Genomic DNA, 18250 nt, shown 5'->3' on the forward strand with positions numbered 1-18250 from the left:
AATCTCCCTGAAGACGCTCGGGGAACGTGTCAAGCATAAAGGTTTAAAGAACACCCTCTCATTTACTTTCAGTGTAAGAACAATCGATACAGGTAACTGAAAAATATTTTTCAATTATGTGTCAGGCCTAATGGCACAGATATTAAAATAAATGTATCAAGACCACTATACTTTTTCGGGAGGGGTCCAGTGCTTCTTGAGCAGCGGACAGTCCAAGCAAATGTCTCGCAAAATGACCTGGAGATTGCCTGTTTCTAGTAGGATAAACCAGTTAACCAGCTCCTGGAAGCATTTTGGACTACATATGGATATTTTTATGAAATATTTCAAAGTATATACAAAAGTAAACCAGCTAACGCCTTTATCATGTTTTGTGAAATGACTCTCAGGTTGGTTCTGCACGCCGATTACCAGTAACAGTAACTTGTGTACTAAATAGATGAAAACAATTGTGTTGCAGAAGAATCGCAAATTTTGGCTACAGTCCAAACCAAAGTCTATATTGATATCTAAAAAAGCAGACTGGTTGTGGTCTGACTGACATCAACTGCCAGTGCTTCCTCATTTGACAATATCCTGCGTTCAGTGAGCACATTTTCCACAGTGCTCCTTGCGCTTTTATTTTTTCCGCACGCTTATGTCACTTTATGCTCTTTAGCATTTATAGCTCTAGAGCTTTTGCTTGCAGGACCATATTTATTTGCATTATCAAATTAAGGTGCTGTAAAAAAAAAAGTTGATTAGTTTAAACCACAGACCTCTTGTCGGAATGACATCGTTGCAGTTCAAAGATGCTTTTTGGGTGAGTAACTGTCTGCTTTTTCGCCGTATGTCGCCAGTGATACGGACTGACAATGCAGGTCTCGGTATCGGGTGGAAGTAATTTTCTGTATAATAATATTTATAATTGATTGAAGCAATCATATTTTACTTTGACTAAAGTGAAATACGCGCCGAGGTCTCCAAGATGAGATTTGAGTACCTGTATCGTCCAATGAAATGCATACTTAAAATTGTATATGTATATGTCAACATCGCATTGTTTGAGGATAGGTACATATAAACACATTTTTAAGTACTTGAATGATTTAAAACTCAATCTATGCAATTACCGGATAACCGTGTTCCACCACGTTCAGAGCGGAAGCGTCAACTGAAATTTCCCCAAAAATAAGGTCTGCAGAGGGCCAATGTGGAAAGCGAACGTTAAGTTTTTGTCAACTGGTGTGCATCATCGTTTCAACTTAAACATCTAGCTTTTTAATATGGGTGCTGCTGAGAGGCAGACTCAGAACGTATTATACTTAGTAGGCTATACACTATTGCTGGCCTTACACCTCGTATCTTATCTTTGTGAAATTCACTGAAATGTGCGAAATAAGCAAATTCATCAACGTTTCGTAATGTATTAATGATTCCAACATGAATTTAGTTGTGACAGCGGTGTTCAGCTAGAAAATATAATAAGATTTTAATGAGTTTCATTACAAGAGCAGGGCATTATCCCTAGGCTCAACATTTTGCCAATAGACCATAGGCATCAACCATTGCACTGTTAAGCCTGGTGTTGAACAAACAAGGATGTTGCACTCTGAGTCCTGGTAAGCTGTTTCGTGTACGGTGTAGGCTACTAATAGCTCTGTATGGGAAATAACACTTCTGTCTTACCTTTGATGATTTTCCACGTAGCCCTCTTATCTGGCATTTCAGTTTGAAATGCCTGCTGAAATTAACAATATTAATCCCTTTTAAAACGTGTGAAACCTGGATCAAATCCCCCTCCTTCCCTATGACAACTGATAATGACATTGTATATTTTGAATGCGATAAATAACTCAATAGCTGGTAATTTACAGAGGAATTTAAAATTTTGTTTCATTGTTTTTTTTTTTTTTAAACCCAGTGTTTTGCTGAACAATTTAGATTTTTTTGGCATTTTCCACATGAAATATTGTATATAATAGAAATGACAAAATATATCAAAAAAGCTTCCCTAAATTAGCAGCTATTTTGGTTATGAAGCACCATGTTAAAATCAGTTGCTACATCTGTAAGTTAAGTTGGTTAAAAAAAAAGGGGGGGGGGGGGGGGGGGAATATGAAATATGTGCAGGAAATATGTAACTTAGAGAAAATGGCCATTAAAGCTAATGTTGTGCTTGGTTATACTTGACACGGCTGCTATAAAACAAGTTAACTATTTAAAGTTTCTTATTATTTAGGATATTTTATGAAACTATAGTAATTGTAGAAGCTAAATAACATCTCAAAATTCACCTATCCAACCAAAATAACTCTTTTCACCTGTGGTGCCCTCCCCTTCATGCAATATTTAATATGGTAGATTGGCATAGATGGCAAAAATGTGTTTTTTCTTTTTTTGTTGTTGTTGTTTTATTTTTGTTATTGCAATTGTGGAAAAAATCTTTTAACATGCTTTCAAAGACAGTATACCAATAACATTGAAGTATTAGTTATCAAACTAATATATTAGTAATCAAATATCTGCAGTAATGGTAATTCATTCACCATGAATTGATCAATCAATCAGATCAATGTAACCTTGACATCACAATATTTAGGTGAAGTATGGAGAGATAAGGAGTGGCACGGTGGTGGGTTCGAATCTCAGCCTGTACCTTTCTGTGTGGAGTTTGCATGTTCTCCCTGTGCCCATGTGGGCTTCCTCTGGGTACTCTGGTTTCCTCCCACAGTCTAAAGACATGCAGATAGGCTAATTGGAGACTCTAAATTGGCCATAGAAATTGCCTTTAGATATGAGTGTGTAAGTGAATGGTGAGTGAATGGTGTGTGTGCCCTGCGATAGATTGGCGACCTGTCCAGGGTGTATTCCTGCCTCTTGCTAGGCTCCAGCACCTCCCGTGACCCTGACCAGGATAAGCGGGTATAGATAATGAATGGATGGACATGTAGATCAAGGCATGTGTTACAACCTTCCAGAAAGGGTGAAGATTCACAACCACATTAAGACTTCAATCCCAGTTGAAGAGGCTATGTCATTCCACTGGCTTATTAACCCTTCACTCTCTTAACTCTGGCATGGACAACCATATACAACCAGGGATCAGGCACAAGAACTCAGGTGTTCCCCTCCACAGCTGTTGCTGTGTGGGGAGGGTGCAGTTGCTGCACTCACTCAAAAGTGTCTTTTTATGTGAAAGGTTGAGGGATTCATCTATCAATGAATAGTTGATATGTAATGCAAAAAAAAAAAACAGTACAACACACATTTGCTACTTAACTGGGATCCTTGCACTAGTTCTTCCTTCTGTCTAACTATGCATGAAAACCCTTATCTACACCATTCAACCATTCTGAAGAGTAGTCACATTCCTCAATAAAAATGTGCCATCAGCGCCTTTAATGCTTGGAAAGAGCAACAGATTTTAGTAAATATTCTACCTTTACCCTGTCTGAAGTCCAGAGAGCTAAAATGCAATTCAGAATTTCATCACATGTGAATTGATGTATTAAGGAGTTTAAAGTGTAATGACCACAAAATCAATATATAGTACAAATTTAGGACAAGAAGGGCAGTTATTATTATTTAATTTTTTTGTTTTTTTCCCATTGGTGCAAATAACAGATTACAGTTTTTGTTTAGTTGTGACCAGGAGAGAAAGAAATCCATTACGGGACATTCATATTTCAGTATAGTTTCACCAGACTGATCAGGAAGTGACTTAGGACAAATTTGGCCTGGTATTTTATCTTGAATAATATTTCTGCGGTACCTACAAAGATGTGAATATAGCAATGAATATTACAAAGGTGAATTCAGATAAATGACTTCTTTAAGGGCAAAATTAACATTCCAACAGCAGAGCTACACCACCAACATAGGAAAAGCGTGAATAGAAACAGGCTTGTTACCTCTGTTAACAGCCCATTTGATACTATGTGGGCAAGCGTAAATACCACAACTTACCTTGTCATGGTACTTTCGATTACAAGATTATACCTTGCGCAAGACAACTGCCATCTGACAGCCCTATTTTGGCACACTTGCAATAGATTGTGGGTTAACTGTTATCTCTCTCCTTGCTTTTGAACATTGCTCCCCATTTTTGGGCCAATTTTCCTTCCTTCATTGTCCAAGAACAGTTGTTTAATCCCCATTTTCTCCCCACATGCTTCAAAGGCCAAATGCTGTCGTGAGCCCATCCCATCGTTGCCGTATCTTTGGTAACTTCAGGTGGGGCACAGACCCACTGAAAGGCCTGCAGAGAGCTGCTGCTTCTTTTCACTCCCAAGTCCACTGACTGAACGGTGCAGTCAGTTACAGGAGGCTGCACTGCTTATACAGTTACACAGTGCTTCAGGCAGAGAACAGCCTGCCAACTAACACCATCCCTCCATGGGGTGACACTGTGGTCAGCTGTGTCACCTGGCAACAATAGGGACTGGGACAGTCAGGTGTTTGATTCTGGACCCAGTGACTCTTTACTGCTTTACTGCTGATTTGTGGTAGTTGTTCATCCCATCCAGACTCATTTGAAGCTAAGCTCAGCAATGTGTATGGATATTATTAAACACAATATGTCTCTTTGTGCACAGTACAGATGTCTCAGCTTGTTTATTCTTTGTTCCAAAAAAACAGAAATAGGAAATTGTGATGCTTCCTGTCAATATAAAACCGTTTTTTTTTTTAGTTGAATCATTCAGCTGCCCTGGGGGGTGATTTTCTGACAGTCCTTTGGGGGATGGGTGTCATGAGCCAGGAAGCGTAACTGTTCACTTCTAGGTTATATTTAGCCTGCAAGATGCTGCAGAACATTTTAAAGAAGGGGCTGATGGGAGGTGAAGTCCACAGCTCATCCAACAGTCTAAATCTCAGGAGCTCACCTCCCAATAGGCTCTCGTGAAGTGTTTGCAGCAGCCCTGTCAGGTGATGACAGCCCAGGTCTGGGTGTGGTCACCTAGACCAACTCCCTGCTGTAACCTGCCCCTGAAAACCCTCTGTTTGAGGAATTCTGGGTAACACCCTTTTTGGCTGTTGAGTCATTGACCTGAAGTGATCAGTGAAAAGTATTCGTTTAGTAATAACATTTCATTTCTCCCCCTGTCAGCTTTAAATTTGATGACTGACAGTCATTGAGAGATGTTACAGAAAAGAGTGGGGGATGGGGAGCGCTCAGTGTTATCTCAGAACAGGAATCTCACTTGAGACCCCCTCCCTTCCATTTTTGCATTTCATTTGCGTTTCGGGGCCATAAATAACACCGTGGGTTTGGGTCAATTTTTAGGGGAAGTCCCGTTTTTTAGGTGGCCCATTCCTTGGGCGGTTGTCAGCATTAAAGGATTGTTAACGTGGTCCTGCTGATCTGTCCCTCCACAGGGAGGAGACTTCACCAGCCATCCTGGGTACGAGGCCCTGACTCAGAGAATGAGAGACGGCCGACGTGCCTGCAGGGATTTCGAGGATCTCCTGAAGATGAGGTACATTCCACAGGAGATTACACACACAGCCTACGAGCACACAGACGAGGCCCAGGACCTACTCTAACTTTCATCATCCTGAACCTGCACCATTAACAATAAGCCTTGTCATTGTCAATGAGGTTCCTGCCTTCAGAAGCTCAAAGCTCACTTCTGTCTTAAGAGCACAACATAGAATGTGGTTGTGTCTCATTTGTGCATCCCACCTGAAACCATTTCGAGAGTTACGAGTTACGTGCATTTCATCTATTGTGAAATGCACGTAGGGCCTGAGAGGCCACACTGTTAAAGTGAGTCAAGCAAAAAGAAGTCCTCTGCCAACAAATGACTCCTAACTTACACTGGAGAACTTGTTAATTCTGTAAATCTCGAGGGTGTCTGTGTGTTTCTGTCCTACACAGGGCACAGGCAGAGGAGCGCTATGGCAAGGAGTTGCTGATGATAGCAGGGAAGGCAGGGGGTCAGACTGAGATCTGGTGAGACCTCACGTACACACACAGGCACACACAGACACGCACACGCGCACACACAAACACACACATGCACGCGCACGCCCACACAGACACGCACACGCGCACACACACACACACACACACACATGCATGCGCACGCCCACACACATGCATGCACACACACACACACACACTCAGGCATACACAGAGAGGCACACGTAGCCACCAATTTTCATAGATTTTACCTCCAGGAAATGAAAAGTGCAGGCAGTGCAGCTTATTCAAATGAATAGCGCCATGTCTTTCCCTGGCAAAAACACAGCAAGAGCAGCGAATGATATCAGAGATCAAAGTTAATGGTTGGACGCTTTCTTGAGCAGAGTCAAACATGTTCTCATGTATGGTGAACTGTTATGACACTGTCAGATATTTTGCATTTTAAATAGCAACTATGAGCTTAAAAACATAAGCTTTCACATAAAAAACACAGGTATTACACAAAAGCAGGCCGCATATACAAATATGTATTTACAAAAGAAATGCAAAGAAGCCAATGACAAATAATTCCAAACTGAACTGTGCCAATGGTCAGTGAACTTGCCTTGTTGAATGAAAATGACGCTTCCTTGTTCTACTACATGTTCTACTCTCTTTGGTGCAGTGATTAATTTGCCTGAATTAAGGTGTTGATTCATTCAGGCTAATTGATTAACACATTATTAGTCAGTGTGAATGCAAATATTATGGCTTCGAAAGTCTGTTTTTTTTTCTGTTAGAAGCACAAGTCAGTTTTAGTGAAGATGAAGTCTTTTCTGAAGGTATTTGGGCTTGCCCTGACCTGCATAATTGGACGCTATCTGCGGCTAATGGCATGGTGCTTGTTGGCAGCATTGCTAATGACTCAGTATCTTATCTGTTGAGACTAGTATTAGGTGCGAAGGATCGAAGGGTGGTTGATTGTTGTGTGTGTGTGTGTGTGTGTGTGTGTCTGAGAGAGAGAATATGAGCACACACAGAGTATTGTATGAAACGTCCCGCTTTGAATAGCTGCATGCACATTCTGAATCAATGAGACAGGGGTCCTTTCAATAAAGCCACAGGGTGTTCTGCCAAATTCAATGAATATCATCCTGCCCTGCTCTACCGTTGTTTCCTTGGCGTGACTTCCATTTCTTTTTTCGACAGCACATTGAAAGCATCATTTGACCAACTCAAGGCCCGTAAGTTGAAATTTGCTGGCGTTTATTTATTTATTTATTTATTTACTTTTGTATCTTTACATTGTTATTTTTCCATCCATTTCTACCCAACATTTAGGACATATATAGTAATATAACATATATTATAAGCGTGTACTGGGTCGTCTAAAGTGTGAAAATGTCATTCTAGAGATAGAGAGCATCGGCCATTTGCACATCCAGCTGTGCGGTATGCTGAAGGAGGAAGTGAGGAGGATGGAACAGTTCCGAGAACGACAGAAAGAACAGAGAAAGAAGGCAAGAATTTGACGGTGTTTCTTCATTTTAAAAAACCCCCAGCGGGCCTCTCTCAGGGGACCTGTCAAGCTGAAGCCTGTGAATGAAACACCGGCAGTGCCAGTGGTGGCTGCGGCCAGCAGTCCTGCCACTGCGACACACAATCGCCAATAGCGCTGCCTGGAAAAGGAGGGAGGGAGGGAGGGGGGGCAGAGGGAGGGAGGGAGGGAGGGGGGGATGAGGGGGGGAGAGGAGGGAGGGAGGGAGGGAGGGGGGGCAGAGAGGGAGGGAGGGAGGGAGGGAGGGGGGGCAGAGGGAGGGGGGGAGGGATGAAGGGGGGAGGGGAGGCAGAGAGGGAGGGAGGGGGCGGGGGGGGGCACATGTTTGCATTTGTCGTGTTTTTTTCTGGCATTAATGGTTTGTTTTTTCCTTGTACTAGTTTGAAGGAATCATAGAGAAAGTTCAGAAGATGAAGGTGTCCTCATATAAGAAGACAATGGAGGTGAGAATCTCCTAAATGCAAAATGTGGAAAGTGTGAAAATGCGGCTCTCTTTAGAGGAACAGGAAAGAGGCACACAACCTCACACGCGCACCCAACCACTGAAACAGCCATTCACATGCACACAAACGCACACAAAGAACCACACACAACCACACAAAGCCAGTAAAGAGTTGTTACCTCGCAGCTTCCATTGAACAAGTGCTGAATCAAGATCCTTTAAAATGACGTATCTCTTTAAATACATCTTGCAGGGTCTTCACGGTGTTTTAATCTGAGCAGAACTGCAGTCATTCTGTGAGATGATTTGCCAAAAGTGATTCTACCACTTATGTCATGCAGTCACAATGTGCGTGTGTGTTTTTAAAAGCAACGCTCAAACCAAGGTGCACAGAACCCGTGGCATTCAAAATGGGTGAAGCACTCGCAGGAAGTTGCTTCACCGCATTTGCTTTTTTTATGCCTCTCTGCTCCCGCGCAACCTGCTCGACTGCAGAATGCCGCTACCCTGCATCTCCCTGCCTCTTCCGGTGAAGTCAACCGCTCACTCTGTCCCCTAAGGCTCCGCAGAAGCAGTGAGCAGGAGAGGGGCGGGGTCTGTGCAGTCCCCCCCCCCCCCCCCAGTGAGTTATGCACAAAACGGTTCAGGAACCATCCTTACCCAGAACCACCGGGAACCTCGGTAGTTTCCAGAATGCGAAAAAAAGAATCATTTTTTCTGTTTTCACCAAACTTTGAGAACCGCAGTAATGAGAATTAGGGAGAAAGTGATAAGAAAAGAAAAGATGTGTTTTATGTAGCCTAACCTTCTCTAAATAGACAGTATTTCAAGAATCACTTCGTGAAATACGTTACTTTGCGGTATAGTGTGGCAATGGAAAAAGGCCATACAGGGACAGGTCCATTGCTGGCCCATGACTGGTAGGGATAACAGCGGGGAAACCCCTCCCCTTTTTGTGTTTCTCTAGTCCAAACGATCCTATGAGCAGAAGTGCAGGGAGGCCGACGAGGCAGAGCAAGCCGTAGAGAGGCTGGGGACCATGGCAACAGCCACGCCCAAGCAGATCGAAAAGGTAAACACCCCTTTTTTTTATTGTGTTTTGAGCCTTAACCTCTGGTTCTCAGATTTTGAATGAATACCTTTCTTTTAACCTGCCACTGTTGAAATGTTGTTTGATATATGTCCAAATTTGGAGGTTAATCATTTTTTAATTTGTCAAAACACCAACTTGGACACTTGCCAGTGTGGTATTGTTTATGGAAGGTCTCCTCAAGACCCACAAGTGGACCCTGACCTACAGTTTAGGAACTGCCTTCTATGAATTAGTGGTTCCTTAGTCGTTATGAACCACCCCTCCCTCATATCCCCGTAACAGCAAAATAACCCTTGAGAATATCAACCCCTTTCACTTTCAGTCATTAAGCAGTCATGGTGTGAGCAAGAATGGGAAATTAAACTGAACCTTGACACCAAACCAGTGAGCTCTGAGCACTTAAATACACCAATAGTCACACACTGTTCACAAGTCACCACTTCCGGGAAATGTACTGTAACAATAGCAACAAAATGCCTTTTTTTTTGAATGGTGAACAGATGTTCTTTTGATGGACTTTTAAATGATGTTCTGTGGCTGTGAGGAGCAGGAAGTGAGAATGCACGCAGCAGGAAGACAGAGTACAGAGCTCTGCCTCCATAGCCTGTGGAGATGCACCCTTTCCCACCTCAGATCCCAAAAGGGGAACTTGGGTTACCTTTGTTCCCTATCCGTGGCGATGAGGTCACATTTTGTGTTGGTGCGGTGTGACAGCTGTCTGTCCCCTTCTGGATCAGGCGCAGAACAAGGCCAAGCTGTGCAGAGAGACGGCCAGTGAAGCTGGTGAGTTTTCCCCATCTTTTTGGGGTTCCACTCATGTCATGTCATGTCTAATGAGTCCTTTGTGCGTTGTTGTGGGTCACTTGCCGAGTATCAGAATTTGAAACGAGAAGCTGTTGTTGCTCTAGAGCTGGAAACAGGATATGACTTGTATGTCCACTTTCTCGCAGGCATCGTGCTTTTAAAAGATGCGTGTATATAATTAACAGAGGAAGTTAAATGAAAGCGCAGTCAAAACCTCACTCACCAGTGAAGCCTCCGATAAAGTTATATAAAATAGAATTTGATATAACTTTAGAAATGGAAAGATCACAAATATGTGATTACAGTGTCCTTAAATAAGCCTTCTCATGTTGATGTAGCAATGACTACTGGTACCTGAACGCAATGGAGGTCTAGAAAACTGACTTTTTGAAAGAATGTTACAAAAAACTTTCAGACCATTTCTATTCTCCAGTGGACTTCAGATCTTTTATTACATTCTATTTCCTTTCTGGTAAAATGTATGTACTATGTAATTATATTATAAGATATTTCCACACGAGAAGGTGTGGTGTGTGCAGTGGGTGGTAGAAGGCGAGGGCAAACAGTAAGAATGAAACCTCGTCATCTGTTCCTGCAGAGAAGCAGTACGTGTCCAGCGTGGACCAGCTGGACAGCGTTCGTCAGGACTGGGAGAGCACACACCGCAGCACCTGTGAGGTACCCCCATGGCTTCGCTTCCCCATTTTTCACTGACCATGTGATCTGGGGGTCACAAGCTCATTGCAAATTCACACCTAAGACGGCAATTTAAGGCCGTGGTCTGTGGGGGTGGTCCACAGGCACTGATGGGTTATGAAACCAGAAGGACGAAAATGCCCTAGCGCTAGCAGTGTGGCAGAAATTAGTCGAATGCGCGTGGTGACAGTGAGAACTCTGTGGAAGACTCTATCAACAACAATAGACATCCTTTTCTTCAGAACCCACTTAAATTGTTCCAGTTGACATCAGATGTCTACACTTCCTTCCTCTCTCACAAACTCTGCCCCCCCCCCCCCCCCCCCCCCCCCCCGGGCACTTCCTGCCCTCCCACCAGCCAATCCAGACGACCACGCGATTAACCAGATGACCTGTTTTCAGGTGTTCCAGCAGCAGGAGGAAGACCGCATCAACATCCTGAGAAACGCCATGTGGGTCCACTGCAACCACTTCTCCATGCAGTGCGTCAAAGATGACGAGGTTGGTCCTGCCGTGGGTGTCAGAGCCCCAGGCCTCGTCCCACTTCGAACCCGATTTAAAATAAACCGTTGTAAATATCCTATAGTTTCTACACACGAACAATCACCCGCTTCCAGCCTGCTCATTTTAAAAGCAGAGAGGTATGAGACGCAGTGGAAAGCGTGTGAGGACTAACTAACACTGTGTTTGCAGTTATACGAGAAGGTGAGAAACAGTCTTGAGGAGTGCGACATCACTGCTGACATCAACGGTTTCATCGAGCTTAAGCAGACCGGACCGAATCCACCAGGTAAGCAGCCATGTTGTGTCTGCTAGAATCACTCTCAGTCTAAACAAATGTACTTTCACATTAACAGTCCTAGTGTTGTTGAAAAGTGACTTGGCCCTGTGTTTTGTAATCTTACCATTTTACAATGTCATGCAAACTTTGTGTCAGATCAAAGTGTCAAATATTTCAAATTGCCTCATGGAACACATTGAAATTCATGTAGAAAACTGCTGGTGAGTAACTACAGGAAGCATATTTCTCCAGAAAGCATATGTTTATACTTGCTTCTGAACTGAATTTGAGTAAATGTACAAGTGATTGTACATTTGCCACGTACAATAAATACTGAATGTAAAATACATATTGTACATACATACATAGAGAACTTCTTTATCCCCATGGGGACATTTCCCTTGCAGCATATTACATTCACATTTAGGAACAGACATTTATACCAAGAAACATACAATCATTCACACAACAGAAAGGCTGGGCAGCGAAATACATACATACCAATACAAATTGGACATATAGACGCCTATTCAATCAATCTTGACTGTGAGAAAGCCATCCACACATATGTTTGGCCTGTCCATGTACTGCATGCTTATACACACAGGGCCAAGTGACTTGAAAGAACTGAGGAAATATTGGGTAACATTGCTTTGGAATACATCTTATTTAATTTCGGTGAGGCAAGATAGCCTATATTGTTTGTAGTACCGTAACTTGGCGTCATTTTGATATCAATACTTTTAATGGCAGGCCTGGATTTTGGGAGTCTGAATGAACGACTTATAGATGGTGTATGTCTTGTATGCGTGAGTAACTTGGCATTTTTGTACGTTGAAAACGTGTTTTTTATGAGATATCATTTCTTTTTACAAAGTGTTTTATTATGAGAGTGAGAAATGCGAAGTGAGTGAGGTTGTGGGTTATGGCTATCCTTGTGTGAATTTGTACAGTCTGATGAGCGTGTACCGTTTAGTAGTTTCAGTTTGCTATATTTGTAAAACAGTGGCTGACATGATCACAGACTATAGCACGAAGTAAATGAAGTGACCATGAGCGAGCTTAGTTTCCTTATATATAACAGTCGCTATAAAGCGTTAGCCGTTAAAGTGGAGGGTTAAGTAACGTGTGAAATCTATTGCGCTGATGTGCTTTTCTCGTGTTCAGTACTAGTAGTTATAATTATGAGTGAGTCATGATTTGAAATGTAATGTTTTAAAGGGGAGTTGCAGAATGTACATACGTAGTAATTGTTTGTATGTGGCTAGATAGAGAACAGGGCGAGGTAACATGAATGTAGAAACATGGCGTTTGCTGATAAGAAGGTTTTGTACGGTAGCCAAGTGAAGCAATATAGTTAGTAGAAATGGCACAGTGGTGAACTGGTGTAACTTTTTAATAAAAGGAACACATTTGCCGTCATGAAATGCGTATGGGTGGCCGTGAGTGAGTTTTGGTAAAGCAAAATATAAGCGTAAGAAAACAAGGAAATTATCTGCCTGAGGGCGAGGTGGGATTCATTCCTTCAACCGGAGGTTTACCAGTCTGTGACTTTGTTAGTGCAGCACCATGACATAGCTATGCAATGCGTGAAATATCATTAGCAAACCTGTCTGTGGTTTTAAAGAAGAACACAGGCCAGTAAGCACAGAAGAGCTCCCGTTGAATCCATATGGCTTTGCAATATTGTAGCCGGTTAATAACTGAACGTGCAGACGGTACATCATAATGCAGTGTATACGTTCGGTGAACGGCGGGTAGATATGGTGCAAAAGCAATAATTGAGAAGTAGTACACAATTATTAGTGAGGGTAAAAGCAGGTTAAAGAAACGTGTTCTTAGCTGGGCTTGAACCTAGGACCCTATGTTCCTAAGACTGGGACGTTACCCTCTAGGCCACAGGCAAACTAGCTGTTTAAATTGGAAATGTTTCAGAGTAAAAAGGTATGGGTATTTTGCGCGTGTATGCGAGTTTTTGATTGGGTCGTGTAGGTGAAGATTTGGCTGGTGTCGGTAAAATGTCCAATGGGGAGACATGTTGTTAGTGGGATAGGCGGCAGGAAAAATAAGAATGAGAAGAAAAAGAAGAAGAAGGAGAAAACGCAAAATCCCCTTAGTTTGGGGCTTTATTGTGTGGACATGTGAAGTTGTTTATGAATTCTGTCTGTTGAAATGGGGTGAGAATGTACAGAATGTAATGTTTTTAAGGGCTGAGTGTCTGTGGCTGTTGTGGTTATTTCTGTGGGGAACCCTGAAAAGTGCCAAACTCTCGGTGCTGTATAGGTATGGGGCATGCGGCAGGATGGCATACCTGCCATCCCAATAATGACCCATCTTAAATGATAGCTAAATCATTTTTTATTATGTGTTTTATGGCATCAATAAGCATAGTTTCACGTTTCAGAAGAGATGGCAGCTCCATGCTGCCTACAGTATTTCAGCTGGGCAGCCCCCTCTCATAAATCCCCCCATCCTGGTCTCCCCAGCACCCATTGTGTTTGAGAATTACTACGACAGGGCGCACCCCCCGGACAGCAACGGCAGCATGCGTTTTGGAGGCGCAGGGGCAGTGATTAAAAGGTCAGTGCCACCGGCTCTCTGGACAAGGGTTGCCAGATTGGGAGAAGGTTGGATGCAATTTTGGGGTTCAATGTGAGGAGAGAGCAGGGGAGATACAGAAACAGCTTATGAAATAGGTCAGAGGCCAAATCATTGCATAGAATCTTTGAAGCTCTTTAAATAAATAAAAAATTGCTCATAGACTACAAATGTATTAGATTATTCCCTCACAACCCTGGTGGGACCTGGGTACCCATAGCTTTCCATGTAGTTTTTTGTCTCACGTGATAGACAAGTGAAGCTTCTTCAAAGTTTTCCAATTGATACAAAACATTTATCTGAGATCAACACTAGCATGGTATGTTTGAAAACAAATTGGAGATCTTTCTCAGCATGTAAGCCCACATCAGATTCCGAATGACTGTTGCAAATGTGTTCCAACGCTTGAAAGCATTGCACAATATTCATGACAGTTACTTACTGTATCTCTGAAAATGAGTCACAGAGTATTTTCCTGTTTCATTAATGCAACAAGTTGCACAATGTACTTTTTTTTGGTCTTTTTTCAACATTAAAAACACTCTCAACGTTTGCTTCCGTTTTTAGGTTTTCAAATCTATTGCAAGGATCCTGTACCGTTGCCTCGAAAGCAAACACCAGTGAGAGCTCTGAACACATTCCGCCACCTAGTGGTCAGAACATATGGCATGGTTTGTATGCAAGGCTCACAAATGTATTTTTAAAATTGTCACTTACCTACATTTTCTGTCTCGGTTTTAAAAGATATTGTAGGAATCAACCCAAAATGACTTTAAGAGACAGTTCATCCAAAGCAGAAATAAAGCCACCCAAATATATAATGACAAGGTTACTCAGGAACATCCACAGACCTTGTAGATCACGGTTTCATTTACTGTACTACTTTCTACCGAAGTATGTCTGTTGTGTATATTGGCGCAAAGTCTCAGCTGAAGAGCGTAAGTTTTCTGGGGCAAATTGTCAAAATAGTTTTAAAACATTGTTTTAACAATGTTGACACTTCGCCCCAGAACACTGGCATGCTCTGGTTCAGACTTTTTGTGGATATAAATTATATAAAACGTCACCTGTTGTATCGGTGACCTATAGCAGATATCTAGAAAACTCTGGATGGATAGATAGCACTTTAGTTAAGTGGAAACATAGCTGGATTTCATTTTTGGGTGAACTGCCCTTTTAATTGAGTGCAGTTTAGCATGTTTTTCCACCTATCAACCACTAGAGGGAACTTTTATTCCTCATTCTGGTTCCTACATTGTCCTCTGCTACAAACAATTAAAAACTGCACATTAGTAATACTGTAACAGTAATCAATAACAATACTCAGCGGAAATGCTTCTAATACTCAGCTTTTGTAATACTTTTGTGTGCTTATTAAGCTCTGGAAATTCTCTTGCACTGTTCTTGACTGCCTTGGTTTATCCCAGGAACTGAACTAAAGCTGTCGCTTCTTTCATTTTAATTTCTGGAACATTTTGAAGACTCCTGTGAGGAGACAGATGGAGCATATGCTTCCATACCTGCCCTGCAGGGGAAACCCAGAACAGAGACAGTGGAGGATGGTGGATATATAGCACTATACGACTACATTGCAAAGGTGAGCTACAGTCTTCAGTAGGTGACTTTCACCAGTAGTTTCCGACAGAGTATATAGAACACTAGTACTGACACACATCCGTTACATGTGTGTTGCTCTGAGCCTTTGACTTGCAGTGTGCTAAGAAGTGGCACATGCTCATCTTTTGTCAGAGGAGGTTGCAGTGAACGTTGCAGAGTTCACCTGATTGGGCATTCCAAACTGGGGAGAAAAGGGGAAAGGACATTAAAATAAAAAAGAATTAAGCCTTGGTTTCATCGTCCTCCTTCCTCAGAATGAAGACGAGCTGTCCATCTCGACGGGGGACGTTGTCATAGTGACCGAGCAGGGCGAGGACGGCTGGTGGATGGTGGAGAGGAATGGACAGACAGGACTGGTTCCAGGATCATACCTGGCCCAACCTTGATCTCTCTCATACACGTGTACACACATGTTTACATGTGCAGACAGAGACACACACACACACACACACACACACACACGTCAACACTGGGCTGTGAAAATACCCTTATTGGTATAACATAAATGGCCTAAGATGGCCCATTCGTTTTAACTGTACATAAAAAGGGGAAAATACATAAGATTCATGGAGGAAATTACCAACGGCACGATGGCAGCAGAGAGGGAGCAAAACTGTACAGGCCTGACATACATGCACACATATGCCCCATTACTCGCGTGATGTCATCAGAGACGGACAGGAATCTCCTCCAGCCTGCGATCCAGCCCTGGCCCCCCGAGGCTGTCGGTCACCAAATTCGTTTCCACGGCAATCATGGCTGATCACACACTGAACAACTCTGAGAGAAAAGTCTAGCAATTATTTATTTAAAAGAATGGGCCATAAAGTGCAGGCGTTAGCCTGTGTCTCCATCTCATAAACCAAAGAACGCAGGGGCAGACTGCGAGCCTTCTTGTTCATTACGCAGATTTTGGCTGAGAATATTTCTCCCTGCTTTACTGCACATCCAAAGAGCTTTCTGCAGGTGAACTGAGGCACCGTCTCTGACCTGCCTTCAGATTTCATGTGTCCATGCATTTACAATAGACCTTCATATGGTTCCCAATCTTTATTCCTCACCAGCTTTGAGGATCAAACTGTTTTCCTGTCATCTCTGGTGTGCTCTTGAAGACTCCAGCAAGATCTGTTTCAGACCTCTGTATTCAGCTGTAATCTACTTATTTATAATATTTTTTGTTTCGTTTTTAAAATGAACTGGTGTATGCTTTTTCCAGCAGTTACTAATGGTCGAAAAATAAATATATTCTGGAAAGACTGCACTTTACCACTTTAGTGATGTACTGTAATGTGTCCACCAGATGGTGCTGTTACGCAGTTTTGTTAATTGTCATCCACCGCCCGGTAATGGTACTCCACACACAAAGGGAAATAACTTTTGGCAATTAAGATTTGATATTTTTTACAAATTAAATAAATACAATATCCTCCTATCAAGCTAGGTCAACCATGTGAGTAATTCTGAGCTTTTCATTACTGTAAACATAGAAACACAAAACCCTATTTTAAGAAAAACCCTTTTTAACTCAATCACATTTAAAACTAAGAGCCAAAAGGAGAGGGGATGCTTATAGGCTTTCATTTGAATGGTGGTCGGCTTACGGAGAGGGGATTGCTCCCCATTTCACTATATTTACAAATAATCAAATTTCAACCCATCTCACAACAGGAAATATTTGGTGATTTCTCAGGTCATATTATAAAGCTTTTTTTTCCGTTCTATAAAAAATGTAAATGCCGCTGTGTTTGTGGGGGCCAGATCAAAAGCAAAACAGCGGCATCATTTTGGTAGGAGGACAGACCTGCAGATCTGTCACCACAGATAGGAGATCTTGTGAGTACCGTGCACACGCTCAGTGTGCAGTGATGGTGCCTGCACAGGACTGGGCCTCAGGAAGGCCTGAGCCCACAGGCGACCCGTCAGTCCAGCAACAGCGTTCCCAGCGCAAGGGCCGAGCGCAGAGGAAGAGCGAAGACAAGCATTAAAGAGCATTGGGAGAAAAGAGAGAACTGCCTTACCCTTCACTGGAGAGAGAGACGCAGGTAACCTGCACCAGATTTCACCCAGTCGGCTACTGCAGGGCAGGATTAGCCTTTTTCTGCTTTTGAATAAGAGTGACTTCAGACCGGGCCACGGGCACACGGACAGCTCTCTATTTTAGGAATACTTTTTTTTCTTTTTAAACAAAATCTAATTTACGTCCTTTCGTTACAAACGTCCTGAATAGTGGTGGATTTACCTTGGACTTTAGGATCCAAGGACAATGTGTTTTGGGGCCATTGGTCAAGGTTAAATGTCCAAGATCTCGCAGTGAAGCACGCAATCAAATGCGCGCGCACAGGCACACACGCATAGGCATAGACACACACACACACACACACACACCAGAAATCAATTAAGGCTACATTTATGGCCCCCTTTCCCTGGGAAAAAGGTGACCTCTAGCCCCTTTTCCACACAGGGATATTAAGCAAGTGTGCAGATCGTGACTCCTTCAATGAGCCAGCAGTCAGACAATGGGCCATTGTGAGTCTGCAGGCTTTGTCTGCAGCGCAGGGCATTCCTGCAGTGTTCACTGGCCCTGTATAGGAATGCGTGTGTGTGCGCGTGTGTGCATGTGTGTGTGCGCGTGTGTGTGCATCTGTGTGTGTGTGTGTGCGCGTGTGTGCATCTGTGTGTGTGTGCGCGCGTGTGTGCATGTGTGTGTGTGTGTGCGCACATGTACGTGTCAGAGGGAGAGAGACAGCAAGACAAAGGAAGAGAACTGCATAGAA

At 42.8% G+C, this 18250-nt stretch overlaps 1 protein-coding gene across 2 annotated transcripts; it reads left to right on the forward strand.

The window, feature by feature from the left end:
- Positions 1-555: 555 nt before the first annotated feature.
- On the forward strand, positions 556-16742 carry pstpip1a (proline-serine-threonine phosphatase interacting protein 1a). 2 transcript variants are annotated; one of them, XM_064312875.1, is made up of 15 exons: positions 556-802; positions 5359-5459; positions 5861-5935; positions 7097-7131; positions 7301-7407; positions 7826-7888; positions 8855-8959; positions 9718-9763; positions 10383-10462; positions 10883-10981; positions 11174-11270; positions 13748-13841; positions 14427-14530; positions 15341-15456; positions 15731-16742. In XM_064312875.1, exons 1-15 carry the CDS (start codon positions 770-772, stop codon positions 15860-15862), a joined length of 1287 nt encoding a protein of 428 aa, XP_064168945.1. In that variant the 5' UTR covers positions 556-769; the 3' UTR covers positions 15863-16742. The 2 variants fall into 2 exon arrangements, with proteins under 2 accessions (XP_064168945.1, XP_064168946.1); XM_064312876.1 differs by having other exon boundaries at positions 14427-14512.
- The last annotated feature ends 1508 nt before the right edge of the window (positions 16743-18250 follow it).

This window comes from Anguilla rostrata, chromosome 16 (assembly GCF_018555375.3).
Source record: "Anguilla rostrata isolate EN2019 chromosome 16, ASM1855537v3, whole genome shotgun sequence".
Classification (NCBI taxonomy): Eukaryota; Metazoa; Chordata; class Actinopteri; order Anguilliformes; family Anguillidae; genus Anguilla; species Anguilla rostrata.

Coding starts and splice junctions, on each gene's coding strand:
- pstpip1a (XM_064312875.1), top strand. CDS start 770: ATGACATCGTTGCAGTTCAAAGATGCTTTTTGG. Junction 803..5,358: donor AGTTCAAAGATGCTTTTTGG/GTGAGTAACTGT, acceptor GTCCCTCCACAG/GGAGGAGACTTCACCAGCCA. Junction 13,842..14,426: donor GCAGGGGCAGTGATTAAAAG/GTCAGTGCCACC, acceptor TTCCGTTTTTAG/GTTTTCAAATCTATTGCAAG.